General features: G+C 33.0%; 1 protein-coding gene across 5 annotated transcripts in view; it reads right to left on the bottom strand.

Annotated features, from left to right (window-relative positions):
* Nucleotides 1-14,323: 14,323 nt before the first annotated feature.
* Nucleotides 14,324-17,112, bottom strand: part of LOC123560965 (kielin/chordin-like protein) — a 71,842-nt gene continuing 69,053 nt past the window's right edge. For 4 of the 5 annotated variants that reach the window (XM_053552363.1, XM_053552362.1, XM_053552364.1 and 1 more), the window contains 4 exons: nucleotides 17,013-17,111; nucleotides 16,363-16,503; nucleotides 15,873-15,971; nucleotides 14,324-15,662 (listed from right to left, as the gene is read on the bottom strand). In XM_053552363.1, coding sequence (XP_053408338.1) covers nucleotides 15,658-15,662; nucleotides 15,873-15,971; nucleotides 16,363-16,503; nucleotides 17,013-17,111 — 344 coding nt within the window. In that variant the 3' untranslated portion in view covers nucleotides 14,324-15,657. The remainder of the gene's footprint in view (nucleotides 15,663-15,872; nucleotides 15,972-16,362; nucleotides 16,504-17,012; nucleotide 17,112) is intronic. The other variant, XM_053552365.1, reaches the window with a different exon arrangement.

The following is a 17,112-nucleotide window of genomic DNA, read 5'->3' on the forward strand; positions in this document are numbered from 1 at the left end:
TGAGGTATGAGTTTATAATCTCTGCAACCAGCAATCAAATACATACTTGTGTCATAAGCAAACAGGCATATGTTGGCTTTAAATGAATTAGGTATATTATGAAGTGAACCAATTTTCATTATTAAAATACTTTTATGTCATTCACAGGTACACAATGAGCGAAAATAATACGTGTGCATATGCTTAAAACGTTCTTTATAGTTTGTTTGTTTTATTTTATTATTTTTTTTAATGTACTATGAATGATATGTAAGTTTATTGTTATTAACCTTAAAGCTCCATAGTGCTTTTAATTGTATGTTAAAGACAGATACAACATCGGCCAAAAAAATAATACTATACACCACTGGTTTGAAAAGCTCTCCATTTCATTGAACACGCAGGTATACTGTCAGAACCATAAAGATGGGTAACGAAAAGAACAGATTCACTATTCTAATATGCTTGTCTCTGTTAAAACACTAGAAAAACGTCACGTTATCGTTCGGTGGCGTCAAAGATTTTATTGCTAATTAGAAAGAGCGCTTCTATATTTTATCTAGTGTTTAAAAAGAAATACCACACACTACCCTACACATAGAGCTTGTACCAGCAGGTACATTTAATTTAACACACCTTAAAAATAGAAGTGTTGAAATGTAAATCTTACAAAAAATTAACAATCACGTGCTGTTATCGCATATAAAACAATTATCAAAAAATTTAAAACAATGCCATGCAGTCTTTGAAATACAGTGTCTGAAGAAGTTTTTTTTAATATATCAAGTGATATTCTTTTGCGTAGTTCTAACGGCAGTTCATTCCACAGTACAGAAACTTCTATCATTATTTTTTTTATTGGATAATCAGTGATGGCACCATTATCCAGGGGTTTGAACCTCGATATGCAGCCCGTCTAGACGTACCATCTAAGGCTTTAAGCACTGATATTTGGCCATAGGGATAAAATGGCATCAGTGGGCAGGGTGCAGTGTCGACTGTTTGTTTGAATAATGTTATCATCATCTCATCATCATTATCACCATCAACATCATCATTATTATTATCATTATTGTAATTATTATTATTATTATTATTATTATTATTATTATTATTATTATTATTATGTACAACGCCATTGAAAATGTCATTGTATAGAAAGTAGCGATTAATCAAATTATACAGTTTCATTTTGGATTAGAAGTTTCTGTTAAAGTGCCGGATCGATAAATTGAACGTAATTGAACCGGTCTGTAGAAATATATTTTACTTGTTAGTGCTTGAAAAACAATAAAAAAGTACACCGATGGAACGCTACTTGTAATATTTATACCATTATGTCACTTATGTAGTTTAAATGTAAATACTCCATCTAATACGTTGCAGGAAACTAATTAACATTTTTCAAAGTATAGAACCATTTTGAAAGATATTTAATTGCGTAATATTATTTGGTTATTTCAAAAGTGATCGCGTACATTCGGTAAAAGATAAATCGCCATCAATGAAAGCACGCAAATAAACACACACATAGCACAAACAACTGCCAACTCTATCTCAATAAAGCTTTTGTTTTGCGTATTATATCAGACTGTTTTGATAATTCACTAGCATCAATTATAAAACACAACAAGCATAACACAAACAAATTAATAATGACAATAAGAATGATTCATTTGTTAATTATTATATAGGTTAGTTGAAGTGTACTTTAAAGGAAGTATAAATGCAGATGTTATTATAATCTATAGATACACGCGTATGGGTTGAACGGTCTTAAAAGAGCGATGATTGACGTCAGAGTATGTTCATGAGATGTAACTGGAAGTGCAACAACCCTCACGGCCTGCAGCAACGCATTACGCGGAATTCTTTGAGCCGCGCCATGAGAAAACCAACATAGTGGCTTTGCGACCAGCATGGATCCAGACCAGCCTGCGTATCCGCGCAGTCTGGTCAGGATCCATGCTGTTCGCTTTCAAAGCCTATTGGAATTAGAGAAACTGTTAGCGAACAGCATGGATCCTGAACAGACTAGGCGGATGTGCAGGCTGGTCTGGATCCATGCTGGTCGCAAACCCACTATGTTGGTTTTCTCATGGCACGGCTCATTTTATACAAACATTTAAAATCAGGCGATGCATATAGCTCTCCCCTAAAATAATGCATCCCTTTTCAACACCTTGAACATCTCTACAGCTGTGTAGCTATAAGTAATTTTACAACTGTGTTTTTTACATCTGTATCTAATTAGCATGATTTGAACAGACTTATATTTGTTTTACATGAATTATAGAACTGTAAAATCAATGTTGTTTTATAAAATATACAGGTGTAACTTTGAAACAATCACACTGTAATTCTGGACAAAATACAGGTCTTTTACAGCTTTGAAATATGGTACAGATGCAGCTTTTAATTATCTAACTTTATGCACAGGAATATACTCATTACAAGATGAACACACCACTCTTTCCTATTGCAAAATATATAGTACTTAATGTATTGAATTCTATATATGTTGACCTCGTTGGAATTCATTAAATTTGTCAATAAAGATTCAAGAAGTAACGGTTCCAAAATACTATTTATTTTGCTTTTCTTCTGTTAAGTTGTTTTACTCATTGAAACCAAAGGCAATGTGTTTTACATGTCCGCATCAGTAACACCCCCGAAACGTGTATGGTCTGTATTTTTTTCTCAGGAAAGCTGTTGCTTTATGGTATTATTTTTTCACTTTCAAATCTTTATTCTCATAAATTAAACATGACATGCATAGATAATTCAAATATTATGAATGATAAATGCAAAGAGGCAGTTCATGCATAATTATTGGATTTAAAACCATCATCTTCATAATTAATCTCGCTCTGTGGATATTTTTCTTTAAGTTAAAAATCCTTATAATTAATCTACAGTCAAAATCAGCATAACTCTAAAAGAAATCCTGTCTCCTCAACTTTTTCAAAGGTCAAGTGGCGGACTTTCAGCTTTGGTGGTAGACGAAAACCCAGGGTTCCCTTCGATGCCCAAGCGATGTTTCGAATCCAAAGCAGTAACTGGCGAATGATTTGAAGTCATTGACCTTAACTACTCGTCCATAGAGGTCCCTATAATAGGCAAAGCTGTCTGGGTTGCATGTGGTAAGTTTGTTTATGATAATATTTCTTGAAAAAATCCATAAATATGTTTTAATTACGGAAATAAATGAAAATCATGAAAAGTTTATGCTTGTTGCGGTCGAGCAGACGACGCAATGTGAAATGCGGTTTATGCACCTAAAAAAACATTATTTGCGACTGAAATGGTAAAAGTAAATGGTAAAAGTATTGAATTTGTATATATTTGATATGCTTACAAAAGTAGCATGTAGAAAAAAAATGGAGAATAAAAAACGCAATATAGGAAGTCTCTGTTTGCGAATTTTTTAAAACTATGGAACGCCATAACGGACATAAATTTTATAAATTATATAATGTCCATTTTTTATTTCTTTTCTTAAATAGTCATGTACTTGTAACCAGGATTAAAACAACTTCAATTCCTTAGAATATTTACGTTCCTGATGTCACTGAGAATATTGTTTACTAGTTGGATCCTTAAATAAGCTTACAACCTATTCAATATTACAGTTGCTGCACAAGAATTCCACACCTGTTGTTATAAATGATTTCAACCGAAGTTAAATAGATTTCAAACTATGTCTTTATTTCATGTGTTGCGCTCTGCAAATTATTTGAACCTTTCTTTCATGAAATAGAATACAATACTCGGTACAAATTGATATAATTCATGTGACATTTACAAGAGTAAATGCACTTTTAAAAGGAATACAAGGACACCAACATAAACACAACAAAAACTGCTTGTTGATTAAATGCATTCAGTGTTAAAGAAAATCTCGGTGTAGTGTATGATATATCTGACTGTTATGATAGTTTAATTATCAGAATGAATTAATCAGGAAGAACGCAAACACAAAAAACAAGATTCATTGGTTAAGTGTATATTTATCAAGTTCCACTTAACTGCATATGTAGCAGAATCTTGATCTGCAAAGTTGTATTCAGTTTGAGTGGCTTTTTGCATGGGTATTATGAGGCCCTTGTATTATATTTGTACAAGTTTTTTTGTCTCGTGTATATCTTGATTTTGCCAACGAATACAAAATCCTTTATTTAACTTCAGTCGGATATGGAAAAAATATTCAATCAGCAATGACGTAAAGATGGTGTCTCAACGCCTTAAAAAGTTGACTGTTTCAAATATTTATCTAAAATTATAATCTGTTTGGCTGATATAGCATATGTATTTAAGAAAAGGGTCATCAAAACAGGATATTGATCTGTTATGATAGTTGGCTCTAGTGGTTTTTTATCCAGTCCTGATCGCTCTCGGGCCAAGCACATTCGTGGGATCCAGGCCTGACAAAATCAGCTCGATCCGAATACAACATTGATGAATCAAGATACAGCTATTGTATATTATGAAGAAGATAAGAGGGCTAAAACTGCATTTTGAGTTGAAGAATGATAAAGGTGATGCAAATAGCATTGATTTTCTACAGTATTGTGAGGTGAAAGGGTAAGCTTAAATAAAGAAAGTGCGGTATTTGTATGATAAGTTGTAAATCACAAAAAAAAATATCTCGAAGAATATAACTTCTTAACATTCTCAATTTGACGCAAAACACTTAAAAAAAAAATTTGCTCAAATTCACAACAAAAAACACATATATACTAATACCTCATTTTTGTCTTTTCTTTAATGTTAAAGACACCAAATGGACATAATCTCTTAACTGATTAAATAAAAGTCTTTTTTAATATTACTTTCACTTTAAAATACAACATAAACGATTATATTGCGATTAAACCAAATCAACGTATTAATTATTATCCATTTATTAAAATGAATTTTCAGAATTCAATAATAACTCTAGTTAATAGCAAAATGTTATTTTATTAAAGGCACTCGCTACAGTTTTTCCGGACGGGTCGATATTTACCCCAACACCGTGTCAATTTGGTTGTGTTTCTAATCGATGTAGCTCACTACAGAGTTGGAGCGGTTTTCTGCGCATGCCCGGAAGTGATTATCTAATGTCGCGTACGGCAAATTATTTTATGTTCGCATGCATTTAATGTATAATATGTATAATATACTGACTAAAGGTTAGGGTAAGTATCACCATAGTTACAAAATATATACATTTAAAGTACTTTTAGTTCAAACTGCTTCAATCCGACATATACTGGAGCCTGTAATTTATAACGGCGCTCCAACTCTGCATTGAGTCACAGCTTTTTCTAATCCCGTACCGTACACATACCGTACATCCGTATTCGTAAACTATAGATTTTGTTCGGAGAAAGGCGGAAACTTCCATCGTTCTATGACATCAAAATGCTTCAGAAACACCTTAAAACCCGCTTATTAAGAAATTTGCCGATTGATAATTTGATATATCTCTAAGTCATTTGCTCAAACACTGAAAGAGTATTTCGTACAAACCTGCTTTGTATAAATGCCCGCCACATCCCACCTCGTTGTAATTTGATTTAAGCGAAGTCTAATATGGTGACCTATCAATTTTCTTTTCGTTTTAGATTAGGTAGACATTACCAAAGGTATGTGCAGAGTTTGATTAAATTCTATTATGTGAAACTCGATAAAATAGCGGAAGTACTAACTTAAAATTGACAAAAATATGCAAAAATAGCCCTTGGGTCTGCTGAACAAGTATTCCTTTCTTTACAAAATCTTTCTATTGATTTCTCTGAGCATGTTTCAAATAGATATATTGTTTTCCGTTATAAAAATGCTTATATAACAAATGTATGCTGATTATTGTGCTTTACTGAAATATATTTTAGGATTATAGAAATTTTGAAAAATGTTAAAAATAGCACCATATCTAGGGGCAAATTAAATTGAAACAAAGCTGGTGACCTAGTATTTTTATTTCATTTTTCAATACATCATAACATGATCTTTTAATACAAAACATATCATCAAAATCTATTATTGAGAAAAAAATAACGAAACTGTAGCGAGCGCCCTTAAATTAAGGTCTGTCAGCAATATGTCTGCCTGTCTGTCCATCTGTCCATACACATGTCTCTATATTTGAGCGGAAGTGTTTCGGTCTGTCCTTGTTCTATCTAGTATTCTGCATTAAAAATTAGGGAAAACAGGATGGGGCTTTCCTCCGATATTTAAGGTCAGGAGATGTCAAAAGAGTCATGGTATATTACATTTTCTTGTCAGGGCCATAACTTTTTTATCCATTAGGCCACACCAAATTGATAAATTGTTCATCGGATTTTTTTCTGAAAAAATTGAGGCGGCGAGCGAAAAAATAATTTAAATATTTGTTTAGGTTTTTGAGAAAATCAGGAGCGAGCGAAGAGCGAAGAAATATATTTATCTTCATTTGGCTCTCGGCTGACTAATAAAAACCTTAAAATAGAATGCATAGCCCTTTTAGATTAAAAAGTAAGTCCCCAGGGATTGAGAAAATCTGACCTGCAGACACACAACAAAGCGAACTCGTGAAAAAAATGTATTAACAGTGTCATACAATACACTGTAATCAAATAATGCATGCTTTTGAAAATGCTGTTAGAAAATATGTAATAAACAACAATACATAACCTTACACCATACTTATCACGTATACATATGTGACTTGAATATTTACTGCTATGAAAATGTAGCATTCTTAGCTGACTTTACAACGTTTTTGATACATCAAATATTAAGTTTTATATAATGACTAATAGCTCTGTACTTTCAAAGCTTCTGACTATCATGCCCCTTTTACTGGCAAAGCTCTAATTCAAAAAAGTCGAGTATGATGTCTTATTGTACAGCTCTTTTTCTAACTTTAAACTTTCATAACACATTAAATTTGTTGAAACAAAGTCTCAATTAAAGTCTGAAATGGAGATTAACGTGCATTAACATTAGTCAACTAAATGATTGGAAAGTTTGAAAATCGATACGGTTCTGAAAACAATCATAATGTAAATTTCTCAACTTTCGTATGGAAATGCTGATCATTTGGACAGGAAAAACAGAAAACAGATAAGTGACAAGCATCAATAAGTATTTACCCTTACCAAAATAATGTAAATTGATGTTATCAAATAAATTAGTAAACTTTTATTCATCCAGTTTTCAATGAAATAAATCGATTTTTTTAGCATGTAATTTGGTAAACATTTGAAGAAAATGGCGTAACTGCATAGAGGGGAAACAACTTTAATGCAACTAAATATAAGTGTTATGATTTATTATAGACGATGTTGCGTAGTATGTATTTATTTTGATTCAAATTCATTTGAGAACAATCTAGGACTGGAATTAGAAGCATTTATACACTTTTACGTCCGTAAAAAGTAGCGCACCAAAAAATTTTGGATTGATTTTTTTCAATGGGGCGAGCGCAAGCCAAAAACAAAAAAACAAAAAATTTTTTTTGTGTTTCTGAAAATATACGAGCGGCAAATCCGATGAACAACTTTTTAATTTGGTGAGGCCTTATACATTATACAGTTTTATTTAAACTTGAAATATATCTATATTAGAACATTGAGGTCAAAGTAAGGAGAGATCAGAAGGTTGAAATATTGCAATATTTTTTTTGGTCACCTTCCCCTTCGTGTCATAAATTTCTAACCCTATTCTTATTTCATTCTAGTTGACACAAGTACTTTGCAGTGTGAAGTGATAATGAGCTAAAGGTCATGGGGATGGATGGGTAAAAGAAAAAGAATTTGAAATGTTGTATTTAATATTAGGTTTATATCTTATTAATTTTACTTCAAATTTACTTAAACAAACTGACCAGATAGTGTTAAATCTATATGAAATCACATTGTCGGCAAATTAAGTGCTATCTTTATTAGTTCAAGGGCAATTAATTATACAAAAGTACTAATAGACAGCTGCAGTGTTATTTCCCTTGTCTAGCTGGAAGCATTGTCTCCACCAATATTAAATCGCCCATATTGGATGTACGCACGTATTGAGTATACTATATAGCTCTATTGACTGACTTAGGGTTAGGTTTAACATATGTTTTATAATGTACATTGCGTGCGTATAGTCAGTGCGAGAGATTTAATGCCGATCATACTATATATTTATATTTTATTTCAGTCTCATGCATTTACCTGCAATAGAAATATATACATAAACAGTAAAGAAAACACGCATCACAAATGTAAATGGCCACTCTCTTAAGAGTTACAGGAGACTAAAGATATTTACTCATCTGAAATTATCAGGCATATACAACTACAGCAATAAGAATATTGTATAAGGTCCTAAGAGGTGCTACCAGTCAACTGACTGTGATTAATCATATGGATGAGTGGGAAAATGAGAGGGTAGACAGAAGGAGTGTGTCCAGATGTGCGAGTGGGTGAGTGAGTTAATGAGGGAACAAATAAGACATCAGGTTGATGGGTGGGTAATGTGGATGAATGAATGCATGCATGTCTCTGTGTAGGTGGATGAATGAGAGTTGCTTTTATAGAAATGCCTAGCTCTTATGACTCTGATACTTATATTTACATTATGCCGGTAAAAGTAAAATATATTTGTTAATCTGTAGTTTGATTAGCAAACATATTTTACGGGTGTTATAAAATTTCTTGCTAGATAAGAATACAAAGAACATTATCTACAGATAGGTCTAAAATTACTACAGTGAACTATTACAATGTCATAAAAATAATGCTTTGTTACCCGAAAATAAATTAAACTATGAACCATATGACATAATTTAGTACATAGTTTGCATCTTTATACCATTTGCGTATCTTTACATATAAATATTCATTTAAAAACAAATAAAATATTTATTTAGTGGTCCAAAAAATCTCTTCTAATTCTTGGTATATCTCAGCAGGATTTTACAGTATATATAAAAATATTTTCATTTGATAAAAGGAAGCATAGCTTTTCAGTATCATTATATGTGTTAAACAGTGGACAAACACCAGCAGCTTTGTCAAACCAGGTCTGGCGAATATCATTATACACAGAGCAAGATAAGCAATACGTGCCTTTCATCTTCTATTCCTGATTTACAAATACGATAGATTTATTTTCATTTATATCTAATCTGTCATACCTTCCGGTCTCTTAATGAATTGGTGCCATTCCCATTCTAAACTTTGCTAATGCTGACCTATGACGATACTTGCATTACCATATTTACATATTGTTCATGCTCATAGTAAAATTTGAACTTCTGATATAAGCGTAGTTTGTTTTACTTTTACCGTCTTTACCTACTGAACTATGTACAGACTGTACCCATTCATCAATACAACAGTCCATGGCAGAACTCATCGCTTTTTGAACATATATATTCTTATTTAAAGGTACACAAAAATTACAAAATTCTGTACATCCAAATTTTAAAAACAAGTTGTTATGCCCCCGAAGGGAGGCATATTAGTTTTCAACTATCCGTCCGTTCGTAAGTTCGTTCGTTTGTTCGTCACAACGATAACTTTTGCATGAAAGCACTTTACTCGCGAACCACTGCACCCAGGACCTTCAAACTTCACATGCTGATAGTACTTATTGAGTACACGATCCCTATTGACGTTGGGGTCACCAGGTCAAAGGTCAAGGTCACCAGGTCAAAGGTCAAGGCGCTGCGGGGGCATTTGTCACCATTAGTGACAGCTCTAGTTCTTTTTACTTTAAAATACCAATTTCAACAGTTTCCATTGCCTTACTCATATTATTATATTATACTTTGCCACTGTTATTCTAACCCAATAATTTGCAACACATTTTAGCTGTTTAACGTAAACTGGATCCCAGCCCATATCTCAAGCCACATCAATGCCAGGAGTGTATTTGTCTGTTCCAAGAAAAAAGCGCATGGCTCAGTTCTCCACGGCGTCAATACATGAAAACCTTATCGCCCCCAAAATAGCTGTTCCATAAGCTATAACTGGCTATATCATAGAATCATACAGCTTTTTTTATATACATGATGGGGCATAGCACCTAGAAGTTTATATTTTGCAACTAATACACCCAAAGCTCTGCTCGCTGCCTGGGATACAAATTTATCTGTGATATCATAATCTTAATATTCACTTAAAACTCAGCCAAGATATTTATATTTGTCAACAATCTCCAATCTGTTATTACAACACGTAATATTAAGATTTGTTTTACAAATATTCCTAAAATGCATAATGTTGCTTTTCTTATCATTCATGGACATATTACTTGTATCACACCAATCTGACAAACAGTTTAGCATTTTTTGGAGATCTTTTTAATTCAAGGCTAATAAAACAACATCATTCGCATAGAGCAAACTTAATATTTTCTCAGCATTATCAATATCAGTTCCAAGTCCTAGCGCCTTTATCTTGATTGCCAGGTCATTAGTAAAACAGTTAAGTAAAAATGGTGACAAAATACAGCCTTGTGTTAAGCCTAACTTAACTCTGAACCATTCAGATAATAAACCATTCACTTTTACACAACATGTAACATTTCTGTATATTGCCTGAATAGCATTATACATTTTTCCAGCTAGCCTATATTTCTTAATTTATCAAATAGAATATTTCTATCCACATAATCGTATGTCTTTTAAAAATCTGTAAAGGCTGCAAATGTACTCTGTTTTTTTTTTTTTTTTTGTCTTTTTTTTTTTTAATATGTGATTCTATTACAGAAGAGAGAATGATGTATGATCAACTGTGCTGCTATTTTTCCAGAAGCCATTTTGAATATCCACAAGTTTGTTATTCACATCTATCCACTTAATACATGATGGCTAATGCAAGGTTGATTTCACGATAATATAAAGGCTGTCGTGGATCGGTTATACCAGGCTTAGGTTTAGGGTTCAGAATTCCTGTGCCCCAGACGGAGGTTGTTCTTGCAGTGTGATAGCAGACATTGAAAATTATGTGCCATAAAGACACTGCTTTGTCATTTTAAACACTTCATAAGAGATATTATCAAAACCAGGTGCTTTATGCAATTTTGCTTTTTTAATAGTTTTCCTAACTTCAAAAACTGAAAATTTATCTTAAAAAGCTTCCGTAGTCATATCACTATTTCACGAACTATTACTATTGGCATACAAATCATTATTTAGGAGATTACTAAAGTGCATTTCCAATAATCTAAAACTTTAAAAGTATCATATTCGACTGAACCATCCTCAGTAACAATTTCCATTGGTATTCTATGCACTGTTTTACTAGCCACACCATTTTTACCAATAGTTTTCCAGAATCTATTTGGATCATTCTCAACAGAATCAAGTAACTCATATTGCAACTTGTACCAATATTGTCGTTTACTTTTTCGTACATGTCTGTCAAATAATTTACGCCTATTACAATTCAAAGTTTTAAATGTAAATTTAAGTGATCTATTAGTAGCCCTAAGCCATTGTTTCTCATAAAAACATATATCATTCCATAGGTTTGTAAGCTGATCATTCCACCAGGGTTTATAAAGATCTCTCTTCTTATTATTCATACAACTAATTAAAATAATGCAGGCTTTTCACAAGACTATTTATTACTATTCATCTCTTTTTTTATTATTGAACATAAAGGTTTACAATTGTATATGCATCTTTAACATTTTCCTATGTTCTCATACTTTGTTCTTGAGTGTGTACCATATATCTAAAAGACTATAACAACGTTCACCAGAAAATAAATCATTTGGAATATTATTTACTTGAAACCTAACATTATCTGCATTGACCCTTACATCATGTCGATTTATTAATATTATAAATGCTATATAGCACTTTGGCTAAAATGGGAACTGTTGTTCAGGCTAATAGGGGCCTCAGTGGCCTCAGTGGCCAAGAGGTTAATGTCTTTTCACTATGTTGATTCGAAACCTCGGGCTGTAGAGTTCTTCATTTGAGGAAGTCATCCAGCTGGCTTACGGATGTCGTTGGTTCTGTCTAGGTGCTCGGCCATGTTTGAAACAATAGGGACACCTAGCGTCTTTTTTCCACCATTAAAATGCTTGAAAAATGGCCATATGACCTTGAATTAGTAAGGTTGCAAAGTATCTTTCGTTGTCTTTGGTTCTTCATCAATATAAAAGATGCAAAGTCGTCATGACTTCAAACAAAAATAAAATTATAGAAAAACTGCAACTATTTTATACTGTTTTGTATATTTCTGTCGCATATACACGGTTATATGCGTTCCTCTTACAATGTCTTATTTACATTCTAACATGACCAGCTAATAACCTACATACATGTAGAGCAAAATATATCTCGGGTTATTCTGCAATAAACCGACATCGAACTATGCTGCGCGCACTTTTTTTTGCCTTTATTTCGTTCGGTTTACAGTATTTTATCAAATTTACGCGTGTTTTATGGTATAACTGGTCGTAAATTTATTTTTCTACTAAACTACACCACGAATGAACATTTTCAATCGAATTACGGTTAAACTACATTATAGCCTAAAACCTTAGTAGAAAAATGAATTTAACGATCAGTTATACCTAAAACACGCATTAATTCGATAAAATACTGCAAACCGAACGAAATAAAGGCAAAAATAAGTATGATCAAATTTTGGTGTCAGACAGAACATATTATCATCAAGAATTGGTGTCAGTAAGAACCTTCCCTGGGAATCATGTGGTGTCAAACAGAACATTTTTGGTCTACCCATCCGACTTCAAGACCTCGTATTTTCGAAAGTAATGGAGATTTCGCCGGGATATTTGGCAGACAAAGAGAGAGAATTTTGGACTTTTTAAAGAGGGTAATGCCAAGCTTATTGCTTCAGAAATGAGAAAAATTCCTCGGTTCAATAACCAAAAACAATGAAAATCTGTCCGTGGATTAGCCATCTGTATGTTTATTTAGTGGGCTTTTTAATTCAGAAAGCATTCCTTTAGGTGCCGCTTTCTGTCCTCGAAACATGGTAGGAATCTGGTTTTCATTGATACACATTGTGTATAGAAAAAATTAAAAATACTTACTTCAAAACGACAACAATCTCCGTAGAGTGTCACGTTGTCCGACCTGGTGTCATGTTATCTGGTGGTGTCGCGCTATCACGTTATAGAGTGTTTTCATGACGTAGTGCTTAGAAGGTATGAGGGTGCATGACACTTCATTACCTCTCGTTAACAGACTCAATTAAAGTTTGCTATTATACATGCCAAATGGTACGCTCCTTTACTAGCGTTGAGTATCCACTACCGTAAGAAATGTATTGTAATATTCCACCGATGCGTGGGAGAATAGCAAAATGGTTACGTTCTATGCTTCAAAAAGATTTTCTTACATATTCTATTGATCACTAAAATGGGGAGATTGTTCGTAAACTATCCGATAGGTCATTCGGTAAAACAATGGAACGACATTCCGAGGTCCCGGTTTCGACTACTTAATGGCATGCACTGGTTTGTCTCCGATGCCTGCAATTATTACATCGTTAAAGCAACAACTTAATTTCGAGGATGATTTCGTTAATGATAGTGAAATGCGTAATGCTATAGAACGTCAATATAAAGTACGTGAAAATGTATTAATAAGCGGTCCCGTAGCTCTGTCGGAATCAATCGATCCTGGTCTAGTGGTATATTTTGTCACCCTGTACATTGAAGAAGCTAACGACTGGGTCATGGTTCTGGTAGATCAATTCAAGAAATGTGTTTGTTGCAGTTAGCGCTATTTTTGAGTATTTCAGTTTTGCAACGGCCAGCAGTCCATGTACCATTTTTTCACAAGAAACTGCCATTGTCTCCACATTGATCCGAGGTGCTTGCTATGGGACTGAACTCATCACCTTGCGATTCATAGATCTGGGGCCGTATGCATAAAGCATCTTAAGTATAAGAAATTGATTATTTACTTAAGTATTACTTAGGTAAGAAATTTATTTTACTTCAGTATATTTGTTATTCATAAAACAACTTAATAAGTAATTATTGGCTTTTATTGTGGACGAAAACATTAAAAAAAACAACATTAATTTCAGACAGATACAACATGCACAATTATGTTTAAAGTGCTTTTATCTGAAAAACAACACTTTAATCGTACTCACGACGCCATTTTGTTTTCTGACTTAAGTCATTTCTTAAGTATCTTAAGTTTAAGCTGTTTTATGAATAGGACTTAAGTTTTTTACTTAGACTTAAGCTGAAATCACCACAAACTTGAGCAAAATCTTCAACTTAAGTCAAAACTTAAGTCTACTTTTCAGATTATATTTATACTTAATATGCTTTATGAATACGGCCTCTGCACTCTATTCTTTTGTACTCAACGGATCATAAAACGAAACATTATTAGGAAAGCGTTTACTTTATTTCCAGACTTTAATTAATATATTGATATCAAACCATCCAGAAATTATATAATGATATGCCATTTCCTTACATGTATGTAGGATTGTTTCAGTTGTGAACAAAAAAGTACGTACTTACATATGTACAACTTGTGAAATGACATTAATATGAAAATTATTGCATGAAGTAAATAATTTCCCTAGTAATGAACATTTTCAAATGAATACATCCCGATAATAATTTCATATCGTTATTCTGTATACATAAAAATGACAACTGACATTCAAATAAGCGAAAAAAAACCAACAACATAAAACATTTACATAAATCTAGATTATTTCTATGCCGGTAAAAACACAGTAACTTTATTAACCACCACGGCCGATGTGCCATGCTTATTGCCTAACAGTCTTCTATACACAACAGCTGCCTTTCATAGTACCATCAGAAGGCAAAGCATCCCATACTTGGACCAAGTTTTGTTGTAATAATTGTCCGTTCGGGGTATTAGGGCCAGTTCAATGTATCTGTATTACGGCGTGCCGCTGAGGCCGGTTCTAGGTGCTGAAACGTGTTGCACTCGTGATCAGATTCAGATAATTTGAATCAAATTTGATGCATTGCTTTGTATGTTTACAGAATGGTTTCTTTCTTATAGATGTATTTAAGATTACTTTTAACTTAAAGTCACATTTTAAGTAAAACTAACTTTTAGAGAAAAGCAATACATTACCATTAAAGACAATAAATAAGTTTTCACTGTTGGTTTTAAACAAGATTAACAAAAATACTAACATCAAGCTAGCTTAAAAATGACATAAGAATAATCAATGGAATGTCAACTATCTCAGTAAAGTTTTCTTTACCTTCATGTCAATATTTATTAACAACATAACAGAGAACAGTTGATTACATATTACGATCATATACGGTTATCAAAAACGTATAGAAACAGTTGATACAGTTGATTACAGCTTACGATCACACATCGGTATCGGAAGTTGATTACATCCTACGATCACCTATCCGAAACTTCACAAAATACGTTATTTTCATTTAAAAAAAACTTTAAAAGGTTTTATAAACAGTCAATTTAATAGCATTCACACATATATTTGTAAGTGAATAATTGAACAGTAAACAGGTTAACCATCTTGTATATACAATTTTGAAAAATATGGAAAGACATTACACATGTTAATGCTAACTTCTAAAAAGAAGCAATTTGTGTATGGTTGCTTTTACGGCATCTATTTTTAAATTAGAATTTCTTTTTGTTCCGCTGTGGCAGGTTGGCGCCGTTTTCCTATCAAATACTATTGTTTCCTCAAACTAATCTGAAAGTAAAGTGCATAAAATGTTTGTCTAGTTCCTTTAGAAAGACAAAGAAATGTGACAAGAATACAAAACATTTATTGTAATAAAACGAGTGAATGAAGATTCTGAATAAATAAGATATTACTGACAGAAACAATTCGTCATACAGAACTGCTGCATATCTAGATTTCAGAATATTCAAATTTCTATAGAAACATTTTTTTTCTTACCCCGTCCTCGTCCTCGGCGGCAAACTGGACAGCACCGACCAGGAGGTCTAAACTGACGCATGCATCTCAGTGGGGGACATGATATATCCGCACAGCGATCTGATGAAAAAACATGGTTATATTAGGGCAGATATATCTTTATACAAACATGGGGCCTCCGTGGTCGAGTGGTAAAGGTCGCTGACTTAGAATCACTTGCCCCTTACCGATGTGGGTTTGAGTCTCGCCCGGGGCGTTGAATTGAAGTGAGGAAGCTATCCCGACAAGATTTGCTGCAATATTTAAGGTTAAAAAGGCGGACAAACTGCGGCAGCAAAACTGAGTATAAGTAGAGAAACAAAATCCTAGGTCATTCTTGTGAACGACATGTACATCAATGCATTAAAACGTTTGTCAAATCGTTAGAAATATATGTTTTAACAACTTATTTCATAAAAACGATAGAAATCAGCGTCTTTATTCATTAAAATGAAATACATTTTGTTCTTACCAAACCTTGGCCGCTCACAGGACTTGCCGCATCTATGACTACAGCATTTCTGCTGGCCAGGACAATTGAAATCTGACCGGCACAGATCTTTACATAACCATCCACTAGGCCGACGTGGGCAACTGCCAGGTTTCGTACCAACTTAAAAGTTAAGCAGGTAGTTATTAAACAATGCCATTGTGAAAAAGCAATAGATATTCATTCATTACTTCGTAAATAATTTACCATTATAAATTGCCATTTTTTATGTTAAGATTTATCAAAACATCATTATCGTTTAGTTCACAAATACGTATACATGTATTTTAATAAATTGCTATTTTTCATGTTAAGCTTTATCAAAATATCATTATCGTTATAGTTCATAAATACGTATACATGTATTGTTATAAATTGCCATTTTCATGTTAAGGTTTATCAAATGTTACCACAGAAATAAAGACAAATAAACCATATCACAATAATGCATATACCTTTACAAATTTCATTTTTTACTTTAAATGTTGAGGTTCATCTATTGCTAAATGTATGATATATACTTTCTTGCTATGAACATAACAGATTCGAAGATTATCCATGTTGTTATGTAAAGTTCTCAAACCTTTGACCGGAAAGCACATTAAAAACTTAAAAGAAATTCATTTACTCACTTGGTGGTCGGCAGACTGGACAACAGTAACCAGGAAGGGTATGTGGTTTATTTGGTTCGGTACATTCTATTGTCGGGCATGTTACACTAGCACAATTGTC

This window comes from Mercenaria mercenaria, chromosome 10 (assembly GCF_021730395.1).
Source record: "Mercenaria mercenaria strain notata chromosome 10, MADL_Memer_1, whole genome shotgun sequence".
Classification (NCBI taxonomy): domain Eukaryota; kingdom Metazoa; phylum Mollusca; class Bivalvia; order Venerida; family Veneridae; genus Mercenaria; species Mercenaria mercenaria.